The 12,626-nt window shown below is 51.2% G+C and overlaps 1 protein-coding gene across 1 annotated transcript; it reads left to right on the forward strand.

Annotated features, from left to right (window-relative positions):
• Positions 1-90: 90 nt before the first annotated feature.
• Positions 91-9,924, forward strand: LOC132658595 (uncharacterized). Its single transcript, XM_060406128.1, has 2 exons — positions 91-5,076; positions 6,729-9,924. The coding sequence occupies exon 2, from the start codon at positions 7,765-7,767 to the stop codon at positions 9,268-9,270; it is 1,506 nt and encodes a 501-aa protein (XP_060262111.1). The 5' UTR covers positions 91-5,076; positions 6,729-7,764; the 3' UTR covers positions 9,271-9,924.
• The last annotated feature ends 2,702 nt before the right edge of the window (positions 9,925-12,626 follow it).

Here is a 12,626-nt window from a genome sequence, read left to right on the forward strand (position 1 = left end):
GAAACCTGGGGAGGGTGGGCGGGCTGGTCGTTGGTCATCCCCCCACGTGTACGCATGAGTCTGAGGTCCTCCTTTGGCCCCTGGGCTGAGGCTGTCTCAGGGACATGCATCCTCTGGGGCCACACCCCTTCCCTGAACCAACAGCCCCTCACCCCTGTCTATGTGGTGACCTGACCCCCATGCCAGTCTTGGAAGGACTTCTGAGTCTGACCTGGAACGTTCCCCAGACTCTGCCTGGGCTGGGGTCTCAGAAGCAGAGCCAAGGACCCTGGGACAGGTGGTGGGGGGTTTGGGGGGCTGAGAGGCAGCTAAACAATTGTCACCACTGGGGACTATGAGTGGGCTGACCCCTGGAAGTCCCTGACTTGTGGGAGTGCCTGGCTCCACAGCAGATGCCGGCACCGAGGTGCCGACAGGAGGACAAGCTGGATGTGGACCACACGGCTGTGCTTGGTGGGTCCCTGTCACCTCTGAGCAGGCTGCCTATCCATATGCTTCCACAGCGGTCACCTGGGCACTTCATCCAGGGCTGCTCTGCCTGCGCTCTTGCCCTTGGCACCCACAGAGGTCAGATGAGGTTTTTTTGGGGAGGCCCTAACCTTGGAAAATTCTGAAAGAGATGGGAATACAGACCACCTGACCTGCCTCTTGAGAAATCTGGATGCAGGTCAGGAAGCAACAGTTAGAACTGGACATGGAACAACAGACTGGTTCCAAATAGGAAAAGGAGTACATCAAGGCTGTATATTGTCACCCTGCTTATTTAACTTATATGCAGAGTACATCATGAGAAACGCTGGACTGGAAGAAGCACAAGCTGGAATCAAGATTGCCAGGAGAAATATCAATAACCTCAGATATGCAGATGACACCACCCTTATGGCAGAAAGTGAAGAGGAACTAAAAAGCCTCTTGATGAAAGTTAAAGAGGAGAGCGAAAAAGTTGGCTTAAAGCTCAACATTCAGAAAATGAAGATCATGGCATCCAGTCCCATCACTTCATGGGAAATAGATGGGAAACAGTGGAAACAGTGGCAGACTTTATTTTTTTGGGCTCCAAAATCACTGCAGATGGTGATTGCAGCCATGAAATTAAAAGACGCTTACTCCTTGAAAGAAAAGTTATGACCAACCTAGACAGCATATTCAAAAGCAGAGACATTACTTTGCCAACTAAGGTCCATCTAGTCAAGGCTATGGTTTTTCCTGTGGTCATGTATGGATGTGAGAGTTGGACTGTGAAGAAGGCTGAGCACTGAAGAATTGATGTATTTGAACTATGGTGTTGGAGAAGACTCTTGAGAGTCCCTTGGACTGCAAGGATATCCAACCAGTCCATCCTAAAGATCAGTCCTGGGTGTTCATTGGAAGGACTGATGTTGAAGCTGAAACTCCAGTACTTTGGCCACCTGATGGAAAGAACTGACTCATTGGAAAAGACCCTGATGCTGGGAGAGATTGGGGGCAGGAAGAGAAGGGGATGACAAAGAATGAGATGGTTGAATGGCATCACCGACTTGATGGACATGGGTTTGGGTGGACTCTGGGAGTTGGTGATGGACAGGGAGGCCTGGCATGCTGCAGTTTATGGGGTCACAAAGAGTCGGACATGACTGAGCGACTGAACTGAACCATTAATTTCGTTCCATTTTATAACCTCAGTCTCTCTGCGCTCAGTCTCTCAGTTGTGTCTGACTCTCTGCCACCCTCTGGTCTGTAGTCCCACCAGGATCCTCTTCCACGGGATTCTCCAGGCAAGAATACTGCACTGGGTTGCCATTACAGTTTATTGTAGTTGATGTATTAGGTATTTGTTCATTTACTAGATTTATATTTTTTACTCTATATGTCCTACACAACTTTTCTCAAATTTATCTTAGTATTTTATGTTTTTGGATAATAAAATTTTTATTGTTAACTATTATATAAAAATATATAGAAGTCTATACATGTCCACACACATACATTTATGTGTATTGGTGTTTGCATCTACTGCCTGTCTCTCTATCCATATCTACCATCTATCCATCTGGATCATCCATCTGGTGTGAGTACCGTTTCTCTGAATTGGCTACATTATAATCCTCAGTTCATGGAGGCTCCATCATCAGCCGTGCTTGGCAGGTATGTTTCATGCACACACACATATGAGTGTACGCTTAGTAACGCAGGAGCCCCTTTAATGTCCCCCATAACGACAGCTTCACTAGTCATCATTTGTGCCCATGCCCTCTCCCCAAGACCTCTTGCTCCCCCTTACTCATAGAACATCATCCTAAACCTACCTCTGAGTTGACTGAATTGTCCCTTTGTGTTTGGACCATCAGTAACATTTCTAGGTTTCTGCTACAACAAGTAATTCTGTAAAATTTCTTTTTTGGTATATCTAGTCCAAAGACTGATTATGTTCCTGGGGAGTGTTCTTATAACTAGAATTTTTATGTTATCAACATCGACGTTCCACGGTCTACAATTCATCTTCCAATATCCACAGTCACTTTCCACCATCCCCCAGTCAATTCCCAAAGCCCACCACCTCTCTCTTCTGCATCCACCATTCACAATTTACTCCTCACTATTCTTTAGCAACCATCAGTCACCACCATCTGCTTTCCACCATCAACATTCCACCTTTCACCACCTCCCACCCATCACCCATGATTCACTTTCTTCATCCCATCCTCCACCACTGGCCATTTGCTTTCCACTTTCAACATTCCGCACTCCACCACACTCGTTTCCCCAGTTACCACCCACCACCCACCCTCCAAAACCCACCACACACCATCTGCCAGCCTCCGTCCACCTCTGACAGTCCACCTTTCACCCACCTTTCACCTCACACATCCACCACCCAACAGCCACCATTCATTTACCACCCAACATCCTCTATCCACAATAGGTCATCCACCTAAAACCCTGTAACCTCACCATCCGTGTCCCACTGTCCACTTCCCACCATCACATACCATTAGTCAAATCCCAGTCTCTCCTATCCTTCCACCACCACCCTTCCACCCTTACTTCACTTTCCACCACCCATCTCCCCTTCCCTACCATCCCCATTCGCCACCTTCTACTGTTGATTTTTCACCTTCCACTGTCCTCCAATGTCCACTCACCTCTCACCACCCACACTTACCACCCACTAGCCACCACACATCACCTAGCACTCACCACCCCAAACTCACTGTACACCATCCAACTATCCACCTGCCACCACTCACCCTGAGCCATCCACCTTCCACTTGTCACCTACAGTCTCAACCTTCCATTGCCCATCTTCCACCTTCCAAAACCCATATTTCACTGTCCATCACATGATACCCACTACTCACATCCACATACGTTTTCAGCTTCACTCAGAAGAATCACCTTCCACTCACTGTATACCTGCCACCAACCCTGCACCAACGCCCTCCACCTTCCACACTTTACCATCCACCTGCCTCCTGTCACCTTCCACCATTCACCTGCCATCAAACACCACTATTTTCCATCACCCCCACCAGCCACTTTCTACCACACACCGTCCACCATGGACCTATTGCATCCCCCCATCCACCTTCTACCATCGGCCAGCCACCACCATCACCCATGGTCCATTCTACCTCCTCCACTCCACCGTGCTCCTCGACTGCTCACAACCCACTTTCCTCTCTTTGGCTTTCCAGCATCTTTTATCCTCTTTGCCTATCCTTCCTTTTCATTTCTTTGTGATTACCAGATTTTACTTATTAATAATATCTCTTGGATTTGTATGTCTTTTTAAATACTCTCAGTTGACAATTATTCAAACCACATAAATGCATACTGGAGAAGGGAAAGGCAACCCACTCCAGTATTCTTGCCTTGAGAATTCCATGGACAGAGGAGCCTGGGGGGGTGACATAACAACACCGATAGGCAACTGATACACAAGAGTGAAAAAACAGGCTTGAAACTCAAAACCTCAACATTCAAAACACTAAGATCATGGCATCCAGTCCCACCACTCCATGGCAAATAGATGGAGAAACAATGGAAACAGTGACAGACTTTACCTTCTTGGGTTCCAAAATCACTCCAGATGGTGACTGCAGCCATGAAATTAAAAGACGTTTCCTCCTTGGAAGAAAAGCTATGACCAACCTAGAAAGCATATTAAAAAGCAGAGATGTTACTTTGCCAACAAAGGTCCATCTAGTCAAGGCTATGGTTTTTCCAGTGGTCATGTATGGATGTGAGAGTTGGACTATAGAGAAACCTAAGCACAGAATTGATGCTTTTGAACTGTGCTGTTGGAGAAGACTCTTGAGAGTACCTTGGACTGCAAGGAGATCCAACCAGTCCATCCTAAAGGAGATCAGTCCTGGGTGTTCATTGGAAGGACTGATGCTGAAGCTGAAACTCCAATATTTTGGTCACCTCATGCAAAGAGTTGACTCATTGGAAAAGACTCTGATGCTGGGAGGGATTGGGGGCAGGAGGAGAAGGGGATGACAGAGAATGAGATGGCTGGATGGCATCACCAACTTGATGGACATGAGTTTGGGTAAACTCCGGGAGTTAGTGATAGACAGGGAGGCCTGGCGTGCTACATGGGGTCGCAGAGTCAGATGTAACTAAGTGACTGAACTGAACTGAAGGGACCGGATGCCATGATCTTAGTTATCTGAATGTTGAGCTTTAAGCCAGCTTTTTCACCCTCCTCTTTCACCTTCATCAAGAGGCTCTAGAGTTCCTCTTCACTTATCTGTCATAAGGGTGGAAGTGAAGTGAAGTGAAGTCGCTCAGTTGTGTCCAACTCTTTGCGACCCCATGGATTGTAGCCCACCAGGCTCCTCGGTCCATGGGAATTTCCAGGCATGAATATTGGAGTGGGTTGCCGTTTCCTTCTCCAGGGGATCTTCCTGACCCAGGGATCGAACCTGGGTCTCTCGCATTGTAGGCTGATGCTTTACCGTCTGAGCTACCAGGGAAGCCCCATGAGGGTGGTGTCATCTGCATATCTGAGGTTATTGATATTTCTCCCTGCAATCTTTATTCCAGCTTGTGCTTCATCCAGTTCGGCATTTCACGTGATGTACTCTACACGTAAGTTAAATAAGCAGCGTGACAAGATACAGCCCTGACGTACTGCTTTCCCGATTTTGAAAGTTTTCAATGTCCGGTTCTACCAGGGTCCAGCCCCAGTGGATCCAGGGAATTTGAAGGTGGGGACAGCATCGGCGTCTTTGGAAAAATACATATTTATACAGATATAGGGAGAGATTAGAAACGGATAGTGTAGTAGGAGATAGTGTAGTGGAGAAAAGGAGGCTGAATCCAGATGGGAATTCAGCCAGAGGAACGGGAGCAAGAAAGAAGCGACATGGAGGAATCAGTCTTTCTGGAAACTGATCCATTTTCTTTATTTTTAGGTTTGCTTATATACCTTTTGTTACACATAGGGATGAATACAGAGTCACGCGGGGGTCAGCAGTCCTGACCTTTATCAGAATCAGGTGCTTCACATAAAAAGGTCTTAGGGATTTTATGATCCTTTCTTTCTGATAACCAAAAAGCTTATTTTTTCCAAGGGTGTTTTTTCTTAAACCAGGCACCACCCTCCAAATAAAGTTACATTCCTATAGGGTGAGGGTGTAGTGAGTTACAATCAAGAAAGGAATTTATTTAACCCAAGGTTAACATGATTAATCTTAAAGGTTAATGCTTATTTCTCCTATATGCTAGTTATATTCATTATAAGGGTAGGGAACATGGAGATTTAGCAGCAAACATCAGCCCAACAAATGAAAATCCTTTCACCAATGCTCCCCTTAAGATCTATTTAGTCTTAAGATAGTGATAAACTTACATTTTTACATAACAAGGACACAGTGATTTATAATAAAGTACAGTGATCTATTACAAAAGAGAAAATTCATTAACTCAAAAAGTCTAGTATTGCTAACCTTAAAAACTACTATATTTCCTTTTCTGTATTCCAAATACATTGATTAATATATTCCCAGGTGCCTAAGTATATGGAGGCCTGGCGGCAATCATTGACTCAACAAGAAGAAAAAGCCCTGTGCTAATTAAGACTTTCAAAATACTCCAAAACTCTCTGTGCTGTTTATGATTGAGAGGTAGTAAACAATCATGTGGCAGGAGTATGGATAATCCTGTCACACAAGCTAGTCTGTCAGCAGAGAGGTTTGACCTGAGACACCCTTGTCCCACCCAGGGAAGGGAATTAGCAGCAATTATTGACACAACAAATGAAAAACCCTTCACCAATATAATTCCTAACCAACCCACTATACTAATAATTTCTAACTCCCCAAAAGAATTTGCCTTTAGTAAGTCTAAAACATCTCGTGCCTCTCAGGTTGGGAGGCTGTAAACAATCACATGTGGCTGGACGAACCTATACAGGCGGGCTAGATAACCTTCAGAGGAGTCCGTAAGCTGAAACACTCTTGTCACGCCCAAGAATTTTTATTGCCTTGGAGCTGCACGTTTATTCCTTCTCCGAGAGAAACGGTTATAGGGAAGAGCCCCCCCGTAAAGTCAGAGGTGTAGGTGAGAGCATAAAACAGACTCTGGTTTTGGGGTTAGATGCTCGGGAACAGGGGGTTTCCTGAGGCTTGATCACGCCTTTGCGTATGCAAGCCTCCTTCCTCATGACCTTTGCCATGGGCGGAGTTCCTCACGCTGGCCCCCGGCACGGTTCTAACTGTTGCTTCCTGACCTTCACACAGGTTTCACAGGAGGCAAGGTGGTCTGGCATTCCCATCTTAAGATTTTCCACAGTTTGGTATGATCCAAACAGTGAAAGCCTTTAGCATCATCAATGAAGCAGATGTTTTTCCGGAACTCTCTTGCTTTTTCTCTGATCCAGCGGATGTTGGCAATATGATCTCTGGTTCCTCTGCCTTTTCTAAGTCCAGCTGAGCAATGGGAGTTCTTGATTCACATACTGTTGAGCCTAGCTTGGATAATTTTGAGCAGTGTCTCCTCATATACTTTACTTCATGACTAAATTTCGGATCACAGGCATTCCCACTCTGGGTCCTGCCTGGGACATTGTGCCCCTGACTTTCAGGCAGACTCGTCCTGCCTCAGACAGCAGCACCAGTGTCTCTCCTGGCGGGAGCCTGTCACCCTGCCCGACAGCTGGTGGATGAGTCCTCAGAGCAGAAGGGACCATCTCTCCCCTGGTTCCTGTTACCCGATCTTCCGCTCCCTAGAGCTGGACCTCTGGGTCCCCTGGCCCATGCACCTGGCTGACCTCTTCATCCTTGGATCCAAGACCCAGGACAATCCTGGGGACACTGGAGGAGCCCCGAGAGGTTAACTGAACAGACAGATGGAAATAACGGCGAACACCCCCAGCCCAAACATAAACTCAGGATTCAGGATACTCAGTGCAACGCTCACTCCAACACACCTGTAGGGATCGTTTGCAGGTGGCTCTGCCCCAAGGCTGCCCTCTGGCCACCTCCCCAGGGCCTGTACCTGATCCAGGGTTTGCTGCGATCCTGGGTGGGACACACTGCCTTCCCCCACGGCCACCTCCCCCAGCCTGGACACGAGCGATCCCTTTCTAATTCAGAGCCTCTCCTGAGAACTGTCTCTTCAACCTGGCGGGCCTCCCCTCCCCAACCTCAGTGACCAGCCCTGGGGGTCAGGCACCTATTCCCCTTGGAGACAGAACACTCCCCAAGGTTCTGAGCGGTTGGTCGTGGCCCAGAGGACACTGGCCCTCGGAGGCAGAGCTGCGGAGCCCTCCCTGCCATGGAGGGCCCCCTGCCTGCGCCTGGGGCCCACAGCCAGCTCACCCTGGAGCCGCTAGGGGGCGCTCTGCTGCTGGCTTCTGAGAGCTTGCCCCGGGTCCCAGGCCTCCCTCTGTTGCCCTGGGGGGCCCTGGTTTGTGTTGTCTGGCTGCGTTGGGTCCTGAGGAGACGGCACATCGTCCGCAGAGGGAAGGTGCCGCGCAGGAGGTGTCCTGCCTGCGATGAGGTCTGTGGACAAAGTAGGGAGACAGGTGGTTCCCCCACGGCACCGGCCGACGGAGCCCCTGGACCGCCCGGCGGGGAACCCGGCCCACCCGTGCGCCACACGCTGTGCCCATCGGCACTGAGCACACACCTGAGTGGGTCCTCTCATCAGGACACCGGGGACTTGGTGGAGAAGGCACTGGGGAGCCGGGAACCTCAACGCCCCCGAGTGACCCATGACAGACCCGGCCGGGGAGCATCCGAGAAGAGTGGAGGGCAGCGCTGCCCGAAAGCTGTGAGCGATTTGAATGAAAACACCCTTGTTGCCGAGTGTCCAGGGCTGCTGGCCCCGGAACTTGTGAGATGGAAGCAGAGAGTCCAGGAGGAGGAGGAGGAAGCGAGGCTGCGGGAGGCGAGCGCACCGCGGCAGCAGGAGCTGGAAGCCCAGGTCTGCCAGGCAGAGGCCCTGGCTGGGCCACTGCTGGGGGTCTTCCCGGTCCCTGGCCTCTCTGGGGGCCTTGGGGGTGATGGGGACGTCGAGCCGGCTGGCCGTGCCCCGGTCCAGCAGCCAAAAGGTGTCCTAAAGAAGGTGGGCGCTGGCGGGGACTTGTGCGTGTCCCTCCCGGGCCTGGAGCCCCAGCCTCAGGGAAGAGCCAGACAGGAGCTGGAAGAAAAGCTGCGCTTCACGAGGCTCATGGGGGAGAAGGTGCGTCTGCAGCGAGAGCACGTGGCCCTGTGGGGAGCAGCCTTTCAGCTGGAGCACGACGTGCAGCTGCTGAAGCACAAGCTGCAGGTGCTGCCGGGACAGCACGCTCGGCTCTTGGCGGAGCTGCAGGAGAGGGAGCTGGAGGCGGAGGCGCGCTGCCTGGAGCTGGAGAGGAGGGTGCCCGCCATGCTGGAGGACATGGCCGCCCAGCAGGAGGCCCGCAGCATCTACCGCGAGATGGCCGAGCACCTGGGCCGTGAGCTGGAGGTCAGCGTCACCTTCCATCGCAAGCAGACCCTCTTCCAGGAGAGGATGGTGTGGGAGAGCTGGATGGCTGCCGAGAAGACCTGGAGGAAGGTCCAGGAGCTCAGGAGCTACAACGCACGCCTCAGGCAGGAGCTGGCCGCTGACCTGGCCCCCTCCCGGCCCTGCTCCAGGAAACCCGGAGCGCCAGCCACTGGCCCAGAGGCTCCCTGGCTGATCGGACCCCCTAGGAGTGGCAGGCTCGGGGGTCCCGGTAGGCAGGCAGGTCTTGACTCGGCTCCAGCATCCAGCCTAACCGCCAGCTCCACACCCAAGACCCACGTGTGTCTGTGAAGGAATCTTCCTTCCTCTCCACACACAGCTCCCATGACTAAACAGATGCCCCAGTGACTCCACATCCCATCATGACTTCTCATGATGATGAAATTCCCCCAGGGAGCCTTAAGAAGTATATTCTATAAGTCATGTGGTTTTGTTTCAATGAGATGCCCACTGTGATCGTGAGCCTCTTCTGTGTGGGCCTTGGTAGAAATGTTTCAGATGATTAGAACTCTTCTGTGACTGGGGCCAGGCCTCAAATTGACCGGAATAAGTTTTCACTGGTTTCTAAAACAGAAGCAGGAAGGCAAACAAGACAAGAAAACCTTAAGGAAAAGCAAACTCCTGGCAGACTACTTATATTTGTATTAGTTTAGTCTTCACTCATAATTTACTCCTACTTCACAGATTAGAAAAAGCTAAGATTTTGCAGCCGCTGTTTCATGCCTAATTTCTTTTTAATCTTTGTTGCTTTAAGATCATATTTTCATTCAACTTTTCTGAATATATGCACTCAAATTCACAAAGTTTATTTTGACGCCATCCTCACGCACACACACACTTCACAAGACAGGTATTAGACCCTGTTCGGTGTGTCACGTACCTGAAAAATGTAAAAGAAAACTTTCGAAAAGTATTTAAAATAAATATGTGTCTGGGAAGAATCGATGACGCATGTGTCATTTCTAGAAATCAGGCCCATCTCGGGTATGCAGAGGGAGGGGTGGATTCCCTGAGACTGTGAGCAGGTTCCAGCGGGACAGCTCCCCACGTGGAGTGCATGAGACCCTGAGCTGAGGCTGTGTCCTGAGCGGTGGCAGGAGGAAGGGAAGGACCAAGGACAGGCCTCCAGGGCTCAACAGGGGAGATGTCCCTGCCCTGGGCATGGTGGGAGGAGGGGAAGAGCTGTGGCTTGATCTGGGGAGGGGCTTGTCAGGAGCATGGAAAGGGCCCCCACCTGGGTGCTGTCCCCACACTGATGCAGGAGCAGTGGATGGTGCCCTAGACCTGGCTGGTGCCGGCAGAGGGGAGCCTTGGCGCAGGCCAGGCCACAGTGGATGCCAGGAGGTGGCGCGGGGAGTGAGCCCCACACTGCAGTGTCCTGGATCAGAGTGTGTGTTTGGGCTGCGGGTGTTCTTTATCCGTCTGTCTGTTCAGTTAACATTCCTGGGCTCCTCCGGTGTCCCCAACACTGTCCTGGGTGTTGGATCGGGGCACAAAAACGTCACCCAGGTGCATGGTCCAGGGGACCAAGGGTCTAGCTCTTGGGAGGAAAGGAACCAGGGGAGAGACGGTCCCATCTGTTCCCCGACTCGTCCACCGGCTGCCCAGCGGGGTGACAAGCTCCCACCAGCGGACTTTGGTGCTGCTGTCCGTCTGAGGCAGGGCGAGGCTGCCTGGAAGTCAGGGGCACAGTGTCCCAGGCAGGCTGCAGGAGTGGGAATGCCTGTGATTCGGTGTCTGGGGCCAGAAATGTGGCAAAGGTGACCTGGGTTAGGGGCAAGCAGGGCCTCTTGCTTCCAGGCAAATCCTCTAGGGCTGAGACCCCACAATGGAGGGGCAGCCCTGGGCAGGGAGTTGAGGGAAGTGGGGTGATGGCTGTTCCCTGCAGACCCCTATGGGGGTGGAAAGAGTGGAATGTAGGGGCAGGAGTGGGGGGAGAGCCCTCTTGGGTCTGCAGGGAATTGCTGGGTGGCCCTTGGGTGGGCATCACGGGATGGAGGAGGAGGCCGGCAGGCGTTGTTGTGTCAGAGGGGAACGGGATGACCCAGAGCTTTCTAAGGGCCCTGTTGTGGGAGGCCTTGGGAAGCCCTGGAGAAGGAGGGGAGGCCCGTGAGAGCTCTTCCTGGGGACAGAGGACAGTGAGCTGGATCTGCCCATCTGGACTCATGGGGCTCCTGCCACCCCGCATCCTGCCATCAGGTCTCACCTCCCAGGACCTCCCACATGGGGCCTCCCAGGGTAGGAGCAGGGGCTGGATGCAGGTGAGGCCTCTGGAGGGGGTTCCCCTGCCCGCTGAGTGCAGCCTGTGTGGCGCTCCTCAGGGTCCAGGGTGGACCAGGCTTCCTCCTGCACTTGCACAGCCTCGGAGCAGACAGACCCAGGCACCCAAGTGTCCTCGAGTGGGCCTGTACCCTTACTGCTGGAACTGCCTGGTTCTTCACCTGTCTGGGCAGTGAAATGGAGGGAGGATTCAGGGAGGGCTCCCTGGAGGGGCTGGCCCGAGCTAGGTAGTGATGGAGGAGCTAGAGTTCTCTGCAGTGCTTACTGCACCGTAGGCCACAGGGACCCCTGGAGAGCTTGTTGCCAAGCAGGTCCTGATTCCCAGGTTCTGGTCTGGGTCTGACCTTTCACTTCTCCCTGGAGACCCTCAGTTTGGGACCAGGCAGGAATAACATGATCTTTAGAAGATAATGGAGCAGGAAGAGGGAATGATGGGCAGGGACATTTCTCCTCAAGGGCAGCCACAAACAGACTGGAGGCAGGAGGAGCCTGGCAGAGCTGGTGTACAAGATGTGCAGGTCAGCCAACCAATATTTCCTCCCAGAATCTCTGCTCTCCCCTGGACCCACATAGTCCCGAGGACACAGCCCATCTCAGAGCAGCATCAGGACTCTGGGATGCGTAGTCATCCTTGGGGAAGCTGGCCTTGGACACTCACTTCTCTCCTGGTGTCTGTGACCAGCAGATGGCTTGGTTTATTTCTGGTTTCTATTGATTCTGTTGATCCCTTTTTTGTCTGTTCTTTTAAACTAACACAGTGCTGTTGTTACTACCATAGCTTTGCATTAAACCTGGAGGTCAGTTAATGTATTATAATTTCTCCAGGTTTGTTCCTTATTAAATTCTATTGGCTATTCTAGGGATTTTGAATTTAATACAATTTTTCAGAAGCTTGTTTGGTGCTTGAGGGTGGCATTCCTTCTACAGGTAAATTTGAAGCAAACTGACATCACAAAAATGTTGTGTCCAATCCTGTAAACTCTAAAGTTCAGTCGCTCAGTCATGTCCAACTCTTTGCGACCCCACGGGCTGCAGCACACCAGGCTTCCCTGTCCTTCACCGGCTCCCGGAGCTTATTCCAAAATTCATGTCCATCAGGTCGGTTATGCCATCCAACCATCTCATCCTGTCGACCCTTCTCTTCCTGAGTTCAATCTTTCTAAGATCAGGGTCTTTTCCAATTAGTTAGTTCTTCACAACAGGTGGCAAAGTATTGGAGCTTCAGCTTCACTTCAGCATAAGTCCTTCCAATGAATACTCCCGGTTAATTTCCTTTGGGACTGACTGGTTTGATCTCCTTGCTGTTCAAGGGACTCTTAAGAGTCTTCTCCAATACTACAATTCAAAAGCGTCGATTTGTAGGTGCT

This window comes from Ovis aries, chromosome 1 (genome assembly GCF_016772045.2).
Source record: "Ovis aries strain OAR_USU_Benz2616 breed Rambouillet chromosome 1, ARS-UI_Ramb_v3.0, whole genome shotgun sequence".
Classification (NCBI taxonomy): Eukaryota; Metazoa; Chordata; class Mammalia; order Artiodactyla; family Bovidae; genus Ovis; species Ovis aries.